General features: G+C 43.0%; 2 protein-coding genes across 4 annotated transcripts; both read left to right on the top strand.

Moving 5' to 3' along the window:
• The first annotated feature begins 2,446 nt into the window (after nucleotides 1-2,446).
• On the top strand, nucleotides 2,447-9,198 carry TRNAU1AP (tRNA selenocysteine 1 associated protein 1). 3 transcript variants are annotated; one of them, XM_075189566.1, is made up of 8 exons: nucleotides 2,447-2,542; nucleotides 4,315-4,412; nucleotides 5,214-5,313; nucleotides 6,080-6,132; nucleotides 6,280-6,348; nucleotides 6,800-6,950; nucleotides 8,617-8,650; nucleotides 8,758-9,198. In XM_075189566.1, exons 1-8 carry the CDS (start codon nucleotides 2,519-2,521, stop codon nucleotides 8,892-8,894), a joined length of 666 nt encoding a protein of 221 aa, XP_075045667.1. In that variant the 5' UTR covers nucleotides 2,447-2,518; the 3' UTR covers nucleotides 8,895-9,198. The 3 variants fall into 3 exon arrangements, with proteins under 3 accessions (XP_075045667.1, XP_075045666.1, XP_075045668.1); XM_075189565.1 differs by having other exon boundaries at nucleotides 6,277-6,348; XM_075189567.1 differs by lacking the exon at nucleotides 6,280-6,348.
• A 2,170-nt stretch (nucleotides 9,199-11,368) lies between these two features.
• PSMC4 (proteasome 26S subunit, ATPase 4) lies at nucleotides 11,369-20,105 on the top strand. The gene is made up of 11 exons (XM_075191457.1): nucleotides 11,369-11,538; nucleotides 12,324-12,422; nucleotides 14,471-14,657; nucleotides 14,791-14,937; nucleotides 15,458-15,567; nucleotides 15,677-15,770; nucleotides 16,418-16,585; nucleotides 17,045-17,121; nucleotides 17,772-17,940; nucleotides 18,363-18,418; nucleotides 19,886-20,105. Exons 1-11 carry the CDS (start codon nucleotides 11,497-11,499, stop codon nucleotides 19,997-19,999), a joined length of 1,263 nt encoding a protein of 420 aa, XP_075047558.1. The 5' UTR covers nucleotides 11,369-11,496; the 3' UTR covers nucleotides 20,000-20,105.
• The last annotated feature ends 291 nt before the right edge of the window (nucleotides 20,106-20,396 follow it).

The raw sequence follows: 20,396 nt of genomic DNA, 5'->3' as shown, positions 1-20,396 counted from the left end.
TCCTCTTAGTAAATGCAGGTAGTGGAGCATTCAACCAATCAGATACATTGCCAAACAAATTAAAATGGCTGACATGATATTCAAGTTTCTGATTGGCTGACATGCATCACGAATTATAGAGGGGGGATTACATCCATCTTACCGGCAATATCAGCACAGACCACAGCGGGTGCACAGACTAAATGGAGACAACTGGTCTCCTGTGGCAGCTCATAGCTCCGTCCAGCAGGATGAGGGATAATGTACATTGGACAGTGTCAGCCACAGAGCAAGATCTAAGCTAATCACCCTTATTGGGAACCACGAAACACCCACCTAACACCTTATTTCTGGGTATGATCATAGATGTGGCTGCTACACTCACAATGGGCATCTTCTTATACACACATGGATAACAGGGACATACAATCAGGAACAATGTCAATATAGATGTTGTCTGTGTTCAGGATGTTGACCTATAAGACTATTCTCTGTGTAGACCACAACGAATGACAAGATAAGAAGAAAGAGAAAGTATGTTAGATTATCTGTCAATGTTATGTGAATACTTTACACTTTTATACATAGACCACTTACCTGTAAGGGATAATAATCATGATCAGTAGAAGCCAAACACCTAAGAGGGTGCTCAAGCAGAACTGCTCCCTCTATGAAAAATGTCTACAAAATAAGACTTCAACCAAGTCATCCCCCAAACGTCAGTGATTACACCAGAAGACTTGTCGTCCGGTCATAAGTGCTTTGTCTTAATTAATGCAATATTGGTCCAATCATTCCTTATCACATTTACATAAATATACGCCCACCTTTTACCTCTAACACATACGAAAGGACAGATTACACCCACCAACTGCACTAATTCGAAGATCAAGTTTAAATACAGAACTGACTCGAGATCAACTAGAAAGCAAATTACTCTCTAAAAGCTACATGAAGCATTTCAGAAAAGTAATAACATAAATATAAAAAGGGGTGCAAAGTCAAAAGAAAATGCCACACCCAGTACAGATACAGGAGTCTATGGAGGATTAAACATGAATCATCTCTAAATCGGACATGCAAAAGATCCCACTGTATAACTCTGGCATTGGAGAAGAGGAGCAGAGGAGCAATAAAGCTACTGCCCCTGCTGCCAGCGACAGTACCTAAATAGGAGAGTACTCTGGGCCTTGTGGGTGGGGAAGGGGATTGAGAGACATGAGGCTACGTCATATAGTCTTGCATGCCTACATACATTACATAGGGCCATATAAAACTATATGGGTACATTGGGTACCTGATAACATGTAAGGCATATTGACTATATATTGGCATATAAGGAGTGGCTGTATTATGGGTATAAGGGGCATATTGGCTATCTGGTGTCATATGAGGGTCTATGGAGATATACAGATATACAGATATACAGATGTTGTAACATCTTACGTTCTATGGATGCAAACTTGCATGTTGGGTATATGAACATATATGAAAAAACAGGTCTGAAGATCTCCATTTTCACCATACTAAAAATAGTAAATCATTTTCATCATACCCACATGTCAACTAATCACTGCCATGCTGCAAGTCCATATTTTTTGGCTAAATCATGCAAGCTGGGTATTATCTTTCCACGATAGTGTGCGGCATGCAGCTGTAATAACATGGAAATGTCAGAGTTTGGTAGAACTATTGCACCATAGGGCATTAGCTACCACACAGTCACACCCCCGCCTGCGGCCTCAATTCACTGGCTGCCGGAGGATTTTCTAATGGCGCCTCCTGGATTCAAATGAGTCCAGAGACAGCTAGAATCTGATTGGTTGCTATAGGCAACATCTCCACTTTTCAAACCCGCCAGAAAACTCTCAGCTTGATACATTTACCCCCTAGTCTCATGTACTTACACCCAGATTGAAATTCATCATGATGTAGTCGCTCCCATGTCATGCCGTAGGCACGCACCCTGTCCTGGGACCACCTACCCAAATGTTGGGTGGTATGCAGAGCACATTTACTAAATGGTAACAAATTAGGAAAAGATGTTTGTAAAACAGTTTTACATATAAAAAAAAATTCAATGTGGCAAAAAATATTTTGGGTGGAAGACATCTTCTTGAATTTTAATGATAGGTTAAGTGAATGTTTTATTATATGCTCTCTCAGGATAACAAGAAGAGGGACTTTCTGTCTGTACTAATCATGGAATATAAATCTCATCACCAGCACTGGCTTTAGAAGACCCGGAATTCTGTCAGAGTCCATTACATACAGGTATTTATATTACACCTGTATCTGGCAATGGGGAAATATGATTTTTGTTCTCCGAAAAAATGGCCGCCTCCAGCTTCAATACCGCGGACACTTTCTAGTGTGTATTAGTATTACCCTGCTCATTGCAAGTCACACCCGGAAATAGCTCCCTATTGGATGCACAGCTTTATACACGCCCACTCTCCCCAGTTAACCAATCAGAGACTAGACGTATCTGCGTGTGTAACGTCGAGCAGGGTCTCGGTGTGAGCGGAGAGCACCGAGGATGGCGAGTCTGTGGATGGGAGATGTGAGTGTCCAGCAGGGGGCGGTGACGGGAGCGAGATACCCGGATGTTTATTATCTATTTACTGCTGCTAGTGTCCATGTACCACGTGATCCACAGTACACCCCCAATGCCTGGTGGTCCTCATATGTCTGTATATCTGTACCTGGGACCCATCCCCTATGTGTCTGTATACATGTACCTGTACCACCCCCTATATGTGTGTATACCTGTACCACCCCCTATATGTGTGTATACCTGTACCACCCCCTCTATATGTGTGTGTATACCTGTACCACCCCCTATATGTGTGTATACCTGTACCACCCCCTATATGTGTGTGTATACCTGTACCACCCCCACCCCCTATATGTGTGTATACCTGTACCACCCCCCCCCCCCTATATGTGTGTATACCTGTACCACCCCCCCTATATGTGTGTATACCTGTACCACCCCCCCTATATGTCTGTATACATGTACCACCCCCCTATATGTGTGTATACCTGTACCACCCCCTATATGTGTGTATACCTGTACCACCCCCTATATGTGTGTGTATACCTGTACCACCCCCACCCCCTATATGTGTGTATACCTGTACCACCCCCCCCCTATATGTGTGTATACCTGTACCACCCCCCCTATATGTGTGTATACCTGTACCACCCCCCCTATATGTCTGTATACATGTACCACCCCCCTATATGTGTGTATACCTGTACCACCCCCCCCCCTATATGTGTGTGTATACCTGTACCACCCCCCCCTATATGTGTGTATACCTGTACCACCCCCCCTATATGTGTGTATACCTGTACCACCCCCCCTATATGTGTGTATACCTGTACCACCCCCCCTATATGTGTGTATACCTGTACCACCCCCCCTATATGTGTGTATACCTGTACCACCCCCCCTATATGTGTGTATACCTGTACCACCCCCCCCTATATGTCTGTATACATGTACCACCCCCCCCCTATATGTGTGTGTATACCTGTACCACCCCCCTATATGTGTGTGTATACCTGTACCACCCCCCTATATGTGTGTGTATACCTGTACCACCCCCCTATATGTGTGTGTATACCTGTACCACCCCCCTATATGTGTGTGTATACCTGTACCACCCCCCTATATGTGTGTGTATACCTGTACCACCCCCCTATATGTGTGTGTATACCTGTACCACCCCCCTATATGTGTGTGTATACCTGTACCACCCCCCTATATGTCTGTATACCTGTACCACTCACCCTATATGTCTGTATACCTGTACCACTCACCCTATATGTGTGTATAACTGTACCACCCCCCCTATATGTGTGTATAACTGTACCACCCCCCCTATATGTGTGTATACCTGTACCACCCCCCCCCTATATGTCTGTATACATGTACCACCCCCCTATATGTGTATACCTGTACCAACCCCCTATATGTGTGTGTATACCTGTACCAACCCCCTATATGTGTGTGTATACCTGTACCAACCCCCTATATGTGTGTGTATACCTGTACCACCCCCTCTATATGTGTGTGTATACCTGTACCACCCCCTCTATATGTGTGTGTATACCTGTACCACCCCCTCTATATGTGTGTATACCTGTACCACCCCCCCTATATATGTGTGTATACCTGTACCACCCCCCCCTATATATGTGTGTATACCTGTACCACCCCCCCCCCCTATATATGTGTGTGTATACCTGTACCACCCCCTCTATATGTGTGTATACCTGTACTTTTTTTTTTATTATTAACATCTTGTTTTCTTGCTTCCTGGACAGGTGGACGAGAACATGAATGAGAGTTTTATAATGCAGGCTTTTCAAGTTATGGGAGAGACTGCCCTGAGTGTCAAAATCATCCGTAATCGATTCACAGGGTGAGAATTTTTGAAATTGACAAGAATAATTTTGTTGTTTTTGCATAGTCTTCAACTACTCGTAGACAAAATGGCAATTTCAAGTTTCTACTTTAGACTGCATATTGTTGGTATATTCTTTCTTTTTGGGTATCTGGTAATGTAACATTTTGCACCTCCCCGGAATTGCCTCATTGGGTTTAAGTGAGTGGATTAGCCAGAATTATTCCAAGCACCAGGCTATACTAACATTGCAGTGGCTCAAGAACAACAAGGTGAATGTCCTACAATAGGCAACAGAGAATCTGTGGCTCTATTTGTAAATTAGGGTGCCTAAGCATCATCTGACTAATCTGTACAACCTGAAGCAAATCTGCCTGAAAGAATTGGCCAAAGTCACTTTTGACAGTGTCTGAAGCTGGAACACATTTACTCCCAAAGACTTAAATCTGTTATTGCTGCAAACGGCGGCTCTACAGAATATTAATGTGTGGGGATCCAACAACATTTTTCATTTTTTTTAAAGGTATTTTTGTAACGTAAAACAATGTCTCTCGTGCAGTCAGATTCTGATTCTTTGAGGGAACAAATTATGATCCCACCAGGTGACACCTGACTACTATTTATGGCTCTTGTAAAGGTCCCCAGTAATTCCACAATAATAATTTTTTAATAATTCTGACGCTTGGGTAACATAAACTTCAAGAAAATTGCTTTAATTTAAAAGCACAAAAAATGATCTTTATTCGAGATAGTTTGTATCTTAAATGTAGTGTATCAATGAAATCTGCATCAGCGCTCATCGATCTCTTCCTTTCACAGTGCGCTGTCTGGTTATTGTTTTGTGGAGTTTCCTGATCACGCGGCAGCTTCCAGGTGTCTGGTGAATGTAAATGGAAAACTGATCCCCAGCGCGAATCCTGTAAGTTAGATTCACAATACGGTGCAGTCACAATTTCCACAACATAGCACTGTGACAGATTTCAAAGCTGCAGTATCACATAGAAGATGGGTGTTTTTTTTTTTTCCTTTAAATTGCAAGTTCAGTATTTTTTAAGCATGCATCTGAGAGTAATTTTTCTAATCTGTCCTACAAATCATTTTCTCCTTTACAGAAGCTCTCTGGTTGGCAATCAAAAATGACTGCCAGGCACAATCAGTCTGCTATGGACACACAGGCTTGCAGTTCTCAGTATGTCATGGCTGAGGGGTGGGGTTGTCAAAGTGCAGACAAGAGTTCAGATGGGAGATTCAAAGCCTCTCTGCATCTTGTGTTTATGTGACTGTGGTTGCCATGGTAGTGTAGAGTCCAAAATCATTAATAGCAGCCCTTATGGGATTGCTGCTGTCATATTTTTTGCCCCAAGATTCCATACTCCATTAGAAAGATACTATTTTTTATTTTATATGATCTTTTTTTATATATATTTTAGTTTAGCCAAAACAGTAACTTATTTTCATACAAAACCTTATGAGAGCAGCCTAGCACTGTCTGGTGCCTCTGATCGTTCTACACCGTGCAGGCTTCTTGCTGGAAGATGTTCTACTTGTAGCGTCTGATGGTATTCTCCGCTTCTGGCCCCCTGGGATCTCCTGCTATCTATGACTGATGATGTGTTCTATGACCCTAAATCATATTATAGCATATAGTTGTTTTATATAGTAAATGTATTTCTTTATTTTCACAGCCTAAGAGGTTTAAGCTGAAACACGCACTATACACAAAGCCACCGGACCCGAGGTGAATTCTTATCCTGTTGTTTTTCATTAACAGATTGTAATAACACATATTAGAGTTGTGCGGTGAAGCAGAATGGGGGATTAGAGTAATATTGTACATTTTAATGGGGTTCTCCAACTTTACATAAAGGTTTTTTTTAAACAGTAGAGTACCGCCCACGTTGAGCGAGGATCGTGGCAGCGCCCACTCAGCGGGAGCGGCGGCTGTGGCACAGCTGTAAGTTGGTGTAAAATACCAATTTATCCCTTTCCTATGACTGAATACTTGTCTCTTACATGGAGTTTTAAAACAAGTGTTCCTAGTTTGCTGGTTTAAAGACCATGCAAGGACTCAATACTGTGTAGAGGCTGCATTTAGATTTGGGTGGAATTTGCCTTTAAGCAGAACTAAACAAATACCCTTAATATAAATGTTTTGTTATTATAAGGGAGGGAGGTTAGTGCAGCCCTTGCAATCAATAGGAATAGAGCGCAATCCTATATCCTTTTGTCAAATACCCTTAATATATTTCGCAAATGTTGTGGGGTGTCCGCCTGCAGCTGTATAATTAATGATAACTCTCTGGGTATTTGGGTGGGAAGAGTTGCTGCAATGCTCACACTTCTGGGGCTGTCCGTATCATGAAGAATACAATGTGGTCTTTAATTTGATGTCTTTTTGTTTTCAGTCCTCCAACGAGGAACCCAGCCGCAGAGTACATGCAGGCATTTAATTACTATTCTCAGCAATTTCAACATATGTTTTCCAACTGGAAGTACGACCAGAAAAGTGGCTATGACAGCTCCCAACAGTACGGCTACACCGCAAATAATTGGCAGGTATGGCGGAGGGGAGGGGGATTGGGGGTCTGTATTAAGAGCCCTGCATGGGATCTCTCTGGGTAAAGGGAACCTCTTAGCTGTACATCTGTCTGATATGTAAATGTCACATTCACTAAAAGATTAGAAGTGGCCATCTCGGCAGGCACCAGATAACGGTAGTGAGGCTGCCGATTTACTATTGAACATGTTATATTATTCTGTGTATAAGTTTCCTCTATTTAGTTTCCGTAACGGGTCACGTTTTGGGGTTTTCTCACTCTGGGAACAGGTGGCCTAGTTACTGACCCAGTCATGTAGATTTAAATCACCTGGACATGAATAAAGAAGGCCTTAGAATGACATGTTGTGAGCACGTGAAGTTATAAGCGGAGTTATCCTTTATTTCAGTAGGTTATACTTAAAACTGAAACTACTTTGCCGCAGACTCTGACGTTCCCCCTACGATTTGGCGAGTATCTGATGTCTGTAGTGGACAAGCGATGTGTTGTCAGTGCCCCTCCCTCATGACTCTCCCATTCACTCACATGGGCCAACGACAACACTGTTGTCAGTCTGAGACAGGAAACTTGCAAAAGAAGCAACGATAACATGACCGTAACATTGCAGGACTGTCCTAGTCCAGTTCTCAGTATTATTGTATGACCTCCTCCATCCAAAACTAAGTTTTCTGTTTTGGAATTCTTTAACCCGGTCATGTAATAAGACGTCACTGTACATCCCTCTGTCCGGTGCCTTAGATTACCAGGCATCATAGTTACGTTGCCTTGATGATGTCCAGCGCGTGCAGTAGCACAGAGGCTGTTCTGTCATGACGGGGATCCATAATGAGTTGTTCCCCGACCATTAGATCGCTCTCACGCGGTGATCAGTATAGAACGCTGTGCGTGTGACGTGACCTTCTACCTTCATCTCTATACTGTGCCTCTTCCTCTTAGAGCCTGGTAACAGGCTTTATCATTAGCCTAGATAACCCTGGTCTCCAAGCTCATGTAAATGTGGGGATTGTAATAAAAGGTTTTTATTTTTTAAAATCTATATAAGAAAACAAAGTGTAAATAACACATTTGACATCAAGTAAAAAAATAACCACATGCCTGCAGCATTTTTCAATCACATATTGAAGCATAACCTGTAATAAAGTACATATATTAGGTATCCCTACAAGGTAGTAGACCTTGAGGTCTATTTTTCCCAAGGGCAAAAAGCCTAATGGCTCGTGAGGACAGTTAGTTTTTATTACCTAGAAATGTATGTTTTATTTTATTTTTTGAAAAGCAGGAGACAAGAACTATGGACGTTTGGCCACTAGGTGGTGCTGGTTATTGATGCTATTGGGTGACCTCTATGAAAGTTGTTCTTCAGGTTACTAGAGGAGGGAGCGCTTCCTGCAGCAACCAATCAGATTTTTTAGTATACCTTAGAAAATAAAGCGAATATCTGGTTGCTGTGGGTAAAACCACCTTCTCAATATAATGCAGCACTGTTTTCAGCAGTTACCCCTTTGCATTCATCTCAGTAGAAAATACGGTATTGGCTCTTGTGATATAAATGCAGAGAAATGTCAAAATAACGTAAAGTTTTTACTGTGTCGTCATGGAAAAAAAATAAACCCAAAAATGGTCATGTGGACGCTTCTTAATTTGTCGCTTCGCTTTTTTTTTAGGCACCTGAAGTATACGCAGAGGAGGAATTGGAAGGTAATGGAAAGTGAATTTATGAATATATATATATATATATTCTGCATGTTTCTGATACAGCTCTTGCATGTAAACAATGTATTAAAATTGGTGTTTGTGATCCACAGATCCCAGCCCGTCGGTGGATGTGAATGAGGCCAATAAAGATTTCATGCAGCAAAGCGATGAGCTGTACGACGCGTTGATCTGTTGTCGCTGGCAGCCGCTGGACTCCGTCACTTCCAAAATACCAACCGAATCGTGAAACCACCATCCCCCAAATTCTATTACCAGAGACTGTATGTGCGATGAGGTCTGTCCCTTCTACAGGCCTTTCTTCTATAGACCTCGCCATCTGGACAAGGGTTGGAGCCGTGGATGGATGAAACTAAAATACTGTCAAGATGACACCGGCTCACAAACTCCTTCAAGTCATCACGCTGAAATTGCTTTATTTCCAGCCATTGTTTGTACTCCAGAACTTGTAGCTCCATAACGTTATCTCATTTTTCTGAGAGACGTCCTAAAGCCCCATTGGGTCGAGATAATTAAAGTTGTATTTTTGGTTTTCTCTGTGTCTGCAGTATTTTCGGGAGGGGGTTGACACTGCTGTACTCATGTCCGTAAGACTTCAATGATTGTGTTATTGATTTGTGTGCAGTTCACTTTGTTTTTCCCTAAGCAGACGGATTTTACAGTATATGTCTGGCTCCATTTATTCCTGTCAACGCTAGCGGAGAATTATTGATAATACTATAGAACATGTCTTTATGTGAATTTGCCTGTCTGCATGGCACTTCTTATCATTGGGATCAATGATCTCTACTCGAGCAGTATTAAGGCACGTAGATTTAGCATGCCCCCTGCTCTGCTTTCTCTAGGTGGGATGCAGGTACTTCTTTTATTGATTGCCCTTATTCTCATTATTCACACCATGCAGCTTTCTGTATGTTTATCACCAAGTATCACCTCCCACCTCTCCCTGTGTGAACTTTAACAGCCGCCTTAACCTGTTTACTGTCAAAAACTACAAAGAAGCTGCTTGTTTTCCTCCTTCCCCTGATCATACTACACACTAAAAATCAGATCAGTCAAAACACATGGCCAAAGCGTCACTCCTCTCGTATGTGCGCAGGCGCATTACAGAGAAGTCAGTGAAATTGGAGAAGAAAGTTATTACTTTCAACATGTAGCAAAACAAACTGCACCAAATGCAAAAGGGGATCATTGCTGGAAATTGATAAAATGATGCAACCAATCAGATGTTGTTTTTATTTTCCAAGCTGCACTACAACATGACTGGTAGTTTCAGCAGCTGGTTTTGCACCAGTTTTCATAGCTGTTGACCATGGGGGGTGGTATTTTGTGTTAGGGTTCAGAAGTGTTGTGGGAATGCACAGGTCTCTGTTATTTATGTATTTCTGTAGAAATACTAATTTGTAGATATCACACAGACAGGTCACAGGGGAGCTCAGTAGTTATGATCACACACAGGTCACTAGGAGGGCTCAGTAGATATGATCCCACAGGTCACTTGGGGGGCTCAGTAGATATGATCACACATACAGGTCACTGGGGGGCTCAGTAGATATGATCACACATACAGGTCACGGGGGGCTCAGTAGATATGATCCCACAGGTCACTCAGGGGGGCTCAGTAGATACGATCACACTGACGGGACACTGGGGGGGGGTTCAGTAGATGTGATCACACTGACGGGACACTGGGGGGGGCTCAGTAGATATGATCACACCGACAGGTCACTGGGTGGCTCAGTAGATATGATCACACCGACAGGTCACTGGGGGGCTCAGTAGATATGATCACACAGACAGGTCACTGGGGGGCTCAGTAGATATGATCACACAGACAGGTCACGGGGGGGCTCAGTAGATATGATCACACAGGTCACTGGGGGGCTCAGTAGATATGATCACACAGACAGGTCACTGGGGGGCTCAGTAGATATGATCACACAGGTCACTGGGTGGCTCAGTAGATATGATCACACAGACAGGTCACTGGGGGAGCTCAGTAGATATGATCACACAGACAGGTCACTGGGTGGCTCAGTAGATATAATCAAACAGACAGGTCACTGGGTGGCTCAGTAGATATAATCAAACAGACAGGTCACTGGGGGAGCTCAGTTTATTACTGTTGAAGTTCTGCATTCTGAAAGTGTGAAGTACATTTGCCTCCCTTCATTGTTGGGACAGGACCCACTGTGGCATTCACTACTAGGGTATTCATAAGATGACAATTTGGATCAATCACTGTCCAATATTAAGTATCTCATTTAGTGCACTAAAAAAAAAAAACATAGGACTTGCAACTCACCTTGGGGGATACTCATTCACAATGTTGGAATATTCAAACTACTGCCAAGTAACCCTAGATAATACCCTCCCATGTGTCCTGTATCTTAGTCTCTTCCCTGGGATTGATGCCCTGGACCTGGCAGGGGAGAGGTCTGACCTCAGTAGAATATTACAGTGTTTGTGGCCGGATCACTGCTCTGATTCTGTATTACTGTACCAGGCACATGTGCAGCAGACTCCTCCCCCGTGTACCATGTGACCACAGCAGTCACATGACCTGGTGAGGTCCAAGCTCCTCCCCGTGTATCATACGCAGCAGTCACATGACCTGGTGAGGTCCGCAGCTCCTCCCCGTGTATCATACGCAGCAGTCACATGACCTCGTGAGGTCCGCAGCTCCTCCCTGTGTATCATACGCAGCAGTCACATGATCTCGTGAAGTTAGAAGGTCTTCCCCACTGTGTACCATGTGACCTGGTGACGGAAGAAGGTCCTTTGGTGAACCGGATCTAGCTAACACCGCAGTGACTCAGAGATACGGAGTAATGGAGGACATCGGAGTTATCATAGAGAAGACCGGCGTCCAGGTACCTGTACCCCCACATCACACCTCCGGCTTCCCCATACCTCGCACGCCCGGTCATCATCCAGCTCAGAGTCCGTACAGAGACAATATATATCCGTACAGCGGCATCTGTCCGTACAGACATTATATATCCGTACAGTGACATCTGTCCGTACAGAGACGTTATATACAGGGCAGCACAGGAGCCCAGCTCCTATCAGTCTGTTATATCAGTATAATCTTCTGTTTCTGCAGATCTGCTTATTACAGTATATTTCATACATAGACACCTCCCTCTAATCCACTGCTTAGTATATCACCACTTACATAACAGGATATGTAGGATATAATTACTATATAGTTCCTGTGGTTTTTCTGATGTAATTCTATTCTCTCTGTTATATATCGTATTGGGAGAGTCCTTTAATGTATCTTCTACTTGATCTGTCTATTGGAAATAAAGTCATACTTGCTCAGAGAAAGCTGCACCACCTCCGTCATTCATGGCAAGGCGTCCATATGCTTATTGCTGGGATATCCTACTGACAGGCCCCTCTCTGTTATCTCCCACCTCTTCCCTTATTAATGTGTACTGGGGGGTGATCCAACCACTGGGACATTGTATGGTGGTGGTCTTCTCCTAGCCTGCAAATGCCCAATCACTGCTTTCATAGCGATGAGGCTGGGAGGAGGTTAAGACCATCCTTAAAGGTCGGCATCTTTATTAAGCATAATAAGTCTAAAAACCGTGTAAAGTGTTCTACTATGGTAGGAGGTTTCATGTATTTTAATGTACTTCTATCCCAGGAGGAGGCCCCCTCTCTGGTTTCTTCGCGGCCAGTTACAGCTCTCTCTTTCCTTGGTCCGGAGCCTGAAGACTTGGAGGATTTATACAGTCGGTACAAGGTGAGCGTTATGTTACCTATAGTTCAAAGTCTCCAGCTACTGCTGATAATCAATGTGCCGTTTGTACATGGTTCTAAATCTGCAGTGTGGCTCTATACTCCTACACAGGGCCCTCTTAACAACATCTTGGGCCCCTGGGCACAGCAGTGCACCGGGGCCCCTATCAATATATATAAAAATATATATATATCACAATAAAAGATATACAATGGCGCTTAAGGCATATATCAGTACACAAATTAATTGCAACATAAAGTCTATGTTCTTCTTAGAAGTACACTCCCCATGTACAGGTGGCTGCCAATCCTCCTTTCGCCAGGCGGTGTTGCATGGAAAAATCTGTAGAAAAAAGATGGAGGAGGAGGCGCACAATAGTGTAGTACAATAATGCAAATGGAGTCATACACGAATCCACAGTGGGACATGAGCACCAGTGATGAGGAAACCAGAGACCAAAAAATATGTATATATCACCCAGGTGTAAGTGATAGGGGTGTATACGTATCAAACATGGAAATTCCACTACATATGACCAGTGTATTGTCAATAACAAATTCCTTAGCCTGAATTAGGGGGTCACCAAATCCACATGTATATGGATGTATGCGTACCAGAAATAAAAACTTTTCCGCTTATCTGGAATGATGTTCCATAGACAGCACGATCAGGTCACATTCTCTTTAGGCAAAGAGGTCCTCAAATGACAAAGATAGACAAAGGACCAGCGATGTATTAACTCAAAAAACACTTTATTAAAAAAGGTAGCCACTTACATGTCTAGTAGCAGGTATTAAGCCTCTCTGGACAGGACCACCTTTCAATAAGTAAGAGCAACAGTAACACAGCAAGTACTCTCAACGCGTTTCGTCTACAACAGCAGACTTCATCAGGAGAAAATAATCTATTTTGCTGTTGTAGACGAAACGCGTTGAGTACTTGCTGTGTTACTGCTGGTCTATGCATATTGAAAGGTGGTCCTGTCCAGAGAGGCTTAATACCTGCTACTAGACATGTAAGTGGCTACCTTTTTTAATAAAGTGTTTTTTGAGTTAATACATCGCTGGTCCTTTGTCTATCTTTGTCATTTGAGGACCTCTTTGCCTAAAGAGAATGTGACCTGATCGTGCTGTCTATGGAACATCATTCCAGATAAGCGGAAAAGTTTTTATTTCTGGTACGCATACATCTATATATATGTGGATTTGGTGACCCCCTAATTCAGGCTAAGGGATTTGTTATTGACAATACACTGGTCATATGTAGTGGAATTTCCATGTTTGATACGTATACACCCCTATCACTTACACCTGGGTGATATATACATATTTTTTGGCCTCCTCCTCCATATATATATATATATATATATGGGCCCTGCAGCCCAGGGGGGCCCGTCGGAGGCAGCAACAAAAAAAAAAAAAAACTGGGGAAAAAAAAAGACAATACTTACCTTGCGGTCAGCTGGCGATCCAGCTCCCTCCATGGTCTCTTCCTCCGTCGCACTCCGCAATGGATGTCGGGCGGGCGTGATGACGTCACGCCCGACATGCATTGCGAGCGCCGTACGGAGGAGGAGACCATGGAGGAAGCCGGATCGTCAGCTGACCGCAAGGTAAGTATTGTCTTTTTTTTTCCCCAGTTTTTTTTTTTTTTTTTTTTTGTTGCTGCCTCCGACGGGCCCCCCTGGGCTGCAGGGCCCCCGGCCACCTGCCCATTGTGCCCAATGGGAAAGACGGCCCTGCTCCTACACTGCCAGTAGTTGTGTGTGCGTTGCTTTTTGAGATACACAATAGTCTTTCTGATAACATAAGCGATTTGTATTAAGCCGTAAATTCTAGGAAAACTAGTCTATATCTGTCCTACATGTGCTGCAGGACTGACTGTGTGCTTGATCTCACCCCAGCTAAATCGAGATAACTTTCTATAAGATGTAGTGTGGTCTGATCACTTTTCAGATCTAAAGTTCTTGTCCTCATATATAGATAGATAGATAGATAGATAGATAGACCTGAGGACACGTTTTTCTGATCGTCTCCCTTTGTACGTCATAGAAACTACAACAGGAGTTGGAGTTCCTTGAGGTTCAAGAGGAATATATTAAGGATGAGCAGAAGAACTTGAAAAAGGAATTTTTGCACGCCCAGGAGGAGGTGAAGCGCATCCAGAGCATCCCCCTGGTCATTGGGCAGTTCCTGGAGGCAGTGGACCAGAATACGGCAATTGTCGGGTCCACAACTGGTAGGACATGTCATTGAAAGTCTAACTACCTATAGAGTTTTATGATTACTAGGGGTACTAAAACTCTTAGGTTGACATGCAATTGAGATCTTTTTCTGCGTTAACCATTTGTATATTTAAATCCTGTTTTTAGGATCTAATTACTATGTCCGAATACTGAGCACCATTGACCGAGAGCTGCTGAAGCCGAATGCCTCAGTTGCTCTCCACAAACACAGCAATGCTTTGGTAGATGTACTTCCCCCAGAGGCTGATAGCAGTATCATGATGCTCACCTCAGGTAATCACTAAGTGTTTCCAACTCATTTTATTTGTGTCGTTCCCCTCTCCCCTTCAACCTGCTCTTCTTCACCCCGCACCCACATCCCCCAGGTCACTTCTTTCCTCTCCTAAATTTACTTAACTCTACTACTGACCCTCTCATGGTGTCACCTTCCATAAATGACCCCTATTTTACATCTGGTACCCATCCAATCTAAGGCTTCTTACAACCTCCACCTTTCACACTACTTGTCCACAACTGCCCTTTCTCCTTGGTGCTGTCTGGCCTGTACTCATGTTTTTCATGCCCTTGGTAAATAGTTAACTCCTATAGAACCCAAGAAACACGACTGTCAGTGGGTAATATCTGCAACGATCATTACTTGGTTAGAGCCTTCATCTCTTCAGTTTGCTGTGTTTCCTACTGATATCAATTTACAATCATTTAACTTGATAAATTCCCACTCTCCCATGTGTCTCACCCATTCCAGTAATTCTGTATCTCAGCAGTGACTCACTTCATGTTCTTGTCCCTTCAGACCAGAAACCGGATGTTTTATATTCAGACATTGGTGGCATGGACATCCAAAAGCAGGAGGTCAGAGAGGCCGTGGAGCTGCCACTAACACACTTTGAGCTCTATAAACAGGTATGTTACACTCCACACTCTACCATCTTCTTGCCCAGAGACTGTTACATTAGAGTGTTTGGTATAGAGTGACCCATAACGTCTTTCTCTATCTCCACTCGCCATGCAGATCGGTATTGATCCCCCCCGTGGAGTGTTGATGTACGGACCCCCTGGTTGCGGAAAAACCATGTTGGCCAAAGCCGTAGCTCATCACACAACAGGTAGGTGAAAGTATTATAAGCTTTCATTCTTGACTACCATTTCTGTTCTCTTCAACAGAGCAATGGAGTAGTGGAGCAATAGCACAAATAATCACTAAATATGTTACCATCTAATCACAGTCCTTCCTAACTAGATAGCATATAATGATATATTATTACAAAGGGTGAATGCACTGTTTACAAGTCCCTTTTTAATATAAATTTCAAAGCGGGAAGAGGAATAAGTTTGATCATTAAATGCATGGTTAGAATGACACTGGCATTGAGAGACTCTTGTTTTTGTCTCCTCATTGCAACAAAATCATGTTACAGACTCAATCGGGCAGAAACACTGCAAGACAGATTGATTGTAGAGGACCATGTGACATAACTCCATCTGCAATAGATTTTATAGCTTCAGCGGTTAAAGAAAACTGACAATAAAGAATATAAACTTCTTTAGGATATTACTGGTCTATCCAAACAATAGGCCATTGTAAAGAAATGTGGGTGAACTAGAGAACTTGGTTTTTGTTTTGTTCCTCTTGTGAGGTTCCGCTGGTAATTTAGATAACCCTGTTATAATTGCAGACCTCTGTGATTACTTTTGGTTATGAAACATGGCCTCACTCACATGGCCTCACTCACATGACCTGTCCTTCTCACAGCTGCTTTCATTCGTGTGGTGGGCTCGGAGTTTGTCCAGAAATATCTGGGGGAAGGTCCTCGCATGGTAAGGGACGTCTTCCGGCTGGCCAAAGAGAACGCTCCTGCCATCATATTTATCGATGAGATTGATGCCATCGCCACAAAGAGATTTGATGCACAGACGGGAGGTGAGTGGCCCTTGGTGGGGGGGGATCGCTTAACCAACCGCTACGGTACCCTTTCTCTTAGGTTGGTGCTGGCGTCCATCCATGGCCCATTGTAGGACGAGCGAAGGGCACTCAGTAATTCCAGCGTCTCACTTTGGCGCTGTGTACTTGCGCAATTTCAGAAAAGGGGAGAGATTAAAATATACATTGCTGATATATAATTTAATGTAAGCATGGAGTTAGTTTACTCTGTAACCAGCGGTTGTCACCTGGTTTCTGGACAAAGAAATGGCAGCTCCAACTGTATTTATTTTTTCTTCAGTAACTTTTGATTTATGTAATCCCTATTTTCATCCTCAAATGTCAATGTATTTATTTGCTTCTAAGTTACACTTTTCTTCCGAAGCCTTTAATGTTTCAATAATAAGTAAATGTCATTAGTTATACATTGGCCTGATCTTTGGTTATGTCTGGTTACAGCTGACCGTGAGGTGCAGAGAATTCTCCTCGAGCTTCTGAACCAGATGGATGGGTTTGATCAGAACGTCAACGTTAAGGTGAGTTATCCCTGTCGGATCTAATTTGTCGGTGTATTCTGGCCTATCAAAGGGCCGAGCAGATTGACCAGGGTCATTTCTTCATCTGTATGGGTTCTGGCAGTCGGCAGTCACTGCATCAACTCCAGGAAGCTTCAGTCCCACCTCTAAGTAGCTATTCCTGGCTTGGTGTCTGGCGTTGCCTATTGTCCAAGCAACCCACCCGGCATGCTACATTGTGGACACAACCAAGATCTGTGTCTTCCACAATCATCCATGAGATAAAGCTACAGGACTTCCAGCTGTTCCTTTTTAATTTGCTCCATTGGGTCTACCATAGAATTTATCGAATCAGAACTAAGCCCTTCAAATGAAGCATTGGGCGCTAAGAGCCACTGGCCAGGAAAAGGACATCAGAGACCGATCAGTGTGACTTCAAGATGGGGATACTACAAAAAAAATCTATCAGTCTTGTTATCTCATAATTGTGGGCATACATTTTCAATCTAATACATGAGGCTATTACTGTCCTTATAGAGGTCAGTCTAGACTTCCTGGAGTGGTCTAGGACACACCGAACGATGCGAGTAAAGTGTTCATACCCTGCATGTACTTACTGTTGTTGATTTTGTTTTCCTCATTTTTTAACACGTTTCGCCTCCCGCCTATAGGTCATCATGGCGACAAACAGAGCGGACACTTTGGATCCAGCTCTCCTGAGACCCGGCCGTCTGGACCGTAAAATAGAATTCCCTCTGCCAGACCGCAGGCAAAAACGTCTCATCTTGTCCACCATCACCAGCAAGATGAACTTGTCCGAGGAGATGGACCTAGAAGACTGTATCCTTTTTTGTGTATAGGCTTATCTACCGGGTTCAGTATTTCACCCTTATGACTTCTAGGTGCCCGTATCTCTGACTTGGCTCATCACATGTCAATACTAATTCCACTAATTGGAATTTAAAAGCTTATAGCAGCTTTGATAAATATAAGACATGAGATATTAAAGGTTTGGAAGGATAACGGAGAAGATAAGTTGTTATATGATGGTGGTTGAGAAATTAAGTCCATCGCTAGTCCATATGTCCTGGTTCTCTGTGGATGGTTCGCTGCCACGTGGTTGGATCCTACCTGTGCAGAGAATTGTCCCAATAGATCTAGTGACGAGATAGGGACACAGATGATGACTCTCTGTATAACCATAAAATCCTCTCTCAGGCTTCAGAAATACTAAATGTTGGACTCCTTGACCACGGTCACAGATGTGGCTCGTCCTGATAAGATCTCCGGAGCAGATATTAACTCAATCTGCCAAGAGGTAGGGCCTGTGATTTGTCCTCTAACATCTCTATTTCACAGGTGTCAGTCCAGGAAACCTTACATATTGCTATCAATATTAAAATATTGTGTCTGTTTAGCATTTATTAACTAAGAAGGAACCAAAGCAAGAAAACTTGATGATAGGATGTTTTCTGGTGGTTAAATGAGAGCACTCCTATTACTAAGTTACTGTAATGTTATCAGTCATTTGCATTTTTTGGTCAATACATATTGTCTCCAGGTGTGATGATTGCAGGGGTGGAGATTTTAAACCCATATAAAAAAATATTGCATTTGGATGACACCTTGTCAGTAATACATTGTGACACAGTGTTACGAGTTGTAATGAATGGCGTGCATTCACAGGAGGGAAAGGTGACCAATGGAGTAATCCAGGGATTTGTACTTGGACCAGTGCTTTTTAATATCTTTATTGGTGACATTGCAAATGGTATTTTAAATGACAGTATGCCTTTCTGCAGATGACACAAGGATATGCAGCAGGGTAGACACATCAGGAGGGGTAAAACAAATGATTGATGATCCGGGTAGACTAGAGGACTGGTCAAGAGAGTGGAACTACAGTTTAATGGCAAAAAATGCTAAATCATGCACTTGGGTCTCAAAAACCCAGAGGCTAAATATAGTATTAATGTCACTATAATGGAAACTACTGAGGAGGAAAGGGATCTAGGAATTATTATTTCAGGTGACATAAAGGCAGGTAAGTAATGTAACAAAGCAATGAGGAAGACAAGTCAGATGTGTGGTTGTGGTAATAGGAGTAATGGTAGCAGAAAGAAAGTAATAATACCACTGTATAGGTCATTGGTACGGCCTCATCTAGAATACTATGTTCAGTTTGGGAGGCCGTATCTCCAGAAGGATATAAATACATTACACACTGTACAAAGAAGGGTAACTAAAATGGTGCATGGCCTACAGCACAAAACTTACCCGGAGAGACTAAAAGATCTTATTATGTATAGTTTGGAGCAGGGAAGGGAACAGGAGACATGATAGAAACTTTCATATATCTCAAGGGTTATAAAAAGGTGCAGGAGGGAAACATTCTACAAAGAAAGAGAAGTATTAGAACACGAGGACATGTACTGACACTGGGGGGAAGTAGGTTCAGAGACAGAAAGGGTAGTGGGTAAGTGGAATAGCATCTCATCAGAGGTGATAGAGGCTAATACAGTGGAGCAATTTAAATATGCTTGGGATAGACATAAGGATGTTCTTGCAAAGAACTAAGGATCATATAGGTTTTGAGGTTACCATAGGTTAAAAAATGGGCAGACTAGATGGACCAAGCGGTTCTTATCTGCCGTTAGATTCTATGTTACTACAATGTGCATAAGATGTTCTCCAGTAGTAGTATGCAGGGGGAGAAGACTGGGTCGGCCGTGTCCCTGTAGCGGCAGTAGCCCCTGTCCCATGGTGCATGTGTTTGTTTTCATAGGCCGGCATGCTCGCGGTGCGGGAGAATCGCTATATCGTGTTGGCCAAGGACTTCGAGAAAGCGTATAAAACGGTGATCAAGAAGGATGAACAAGAACATGAATTCTACAAGTAACCGTTAGCCGTCTGCTCCTCTCCAGGCCCCCGGTCTCGCCGTCGTTTTTTCATCATTTTATTGTAGTACATTTGGACATTATGTTGAATAAAAGGCTCTTGATGTGTTTTGTTTACAGTTTGTGATTACTGTTCAAGTGCACAGCTGGTATTGTCTGATAATGATGTGTGAACAGTTGGTGGTTGTTTTTTTTGTTTTTTTACCTAGCAAGAACTTCTAAACATAGTATCACTCATGTGAGTATGCATATTTTATGAAGTGAGAAGAAAGCCACAGAACACATTTTCCTTCTTGTATATATTCTGCATCTAGGCTGCTGTTGCTCCAAAAACTTGGATTCACTTGGAACATATATAAAGGGAAATCCTGTATTGTTACTAAGGAACGTGCTGGGGGC

The sequence above is a fragment of the Mixophyes fleayi genome, chromosome 11 (assembly GCF_038048845.1).
Source record: "Mixophyes fleayi isolate aMixFle1 chromosome 11, aMixFle1.hap1, whole genome shotgun sequence".
NCBI lineage: Eukaryota > Metazoa > Chordata > Amphibia > Anura > Limnodynastidae > Mixophyes > Mixophyes fleayi.
Note: the sequence above shows the minus strand (reverse complement) of the source record. Positions and strands in the feature narration are given on the sequence as shown.

What these genes read in the sequence shown, in the direction of transcription:
- TRNAU1AP (XM_075189565.1), top strand. Translation starts at nt 2,519, where the DNA reads ATGGCGAGTCTGTGGATGGGAGAT. An exon ending in CGAGTCTGTGGATGGGAGAT is followed by an intron (nt 2,543 to 4,314) that starts GTGAGTGTCCAG and finishes CTTCCTGGACAG; the next exon opens with GTGGACGAGAACATGAATGA. An exon ending in GCGGCGGCTGTGGCACAGCT is followed by an intron (nt 6,349 to 6,799) that starts GTAAGTTGGTGT and finishes TTTTGTTTTCAG; the next exon opens with TCCTCCAACGAGGAACCCAG.
- PSMC4 (XM_075191457.1), top strand. Translation starts at nt 11,497, where the DNA reads ATGGAGGACATCGGAGTTATCATAGAGAAGACCGGCGTCCAG. An exon ending in ATTTATACAGTCGGTACAAG is followed by an intron (nt 12,423 to 14,470) that starts GTGAGCGTTATG and finishes TGTACGTCATAG; the next exon opens with AAACTACAACAGGAGTTGGA. An exon ending in CGTAGCTCATCACACAACAG is followed by an intron (nt 15,771 to 16,417) that starts GTAGGTGAAAGT and finishes TCCTTCTCACAG; the next exon opens with CTGCTTTCATTCGTGTGGTG.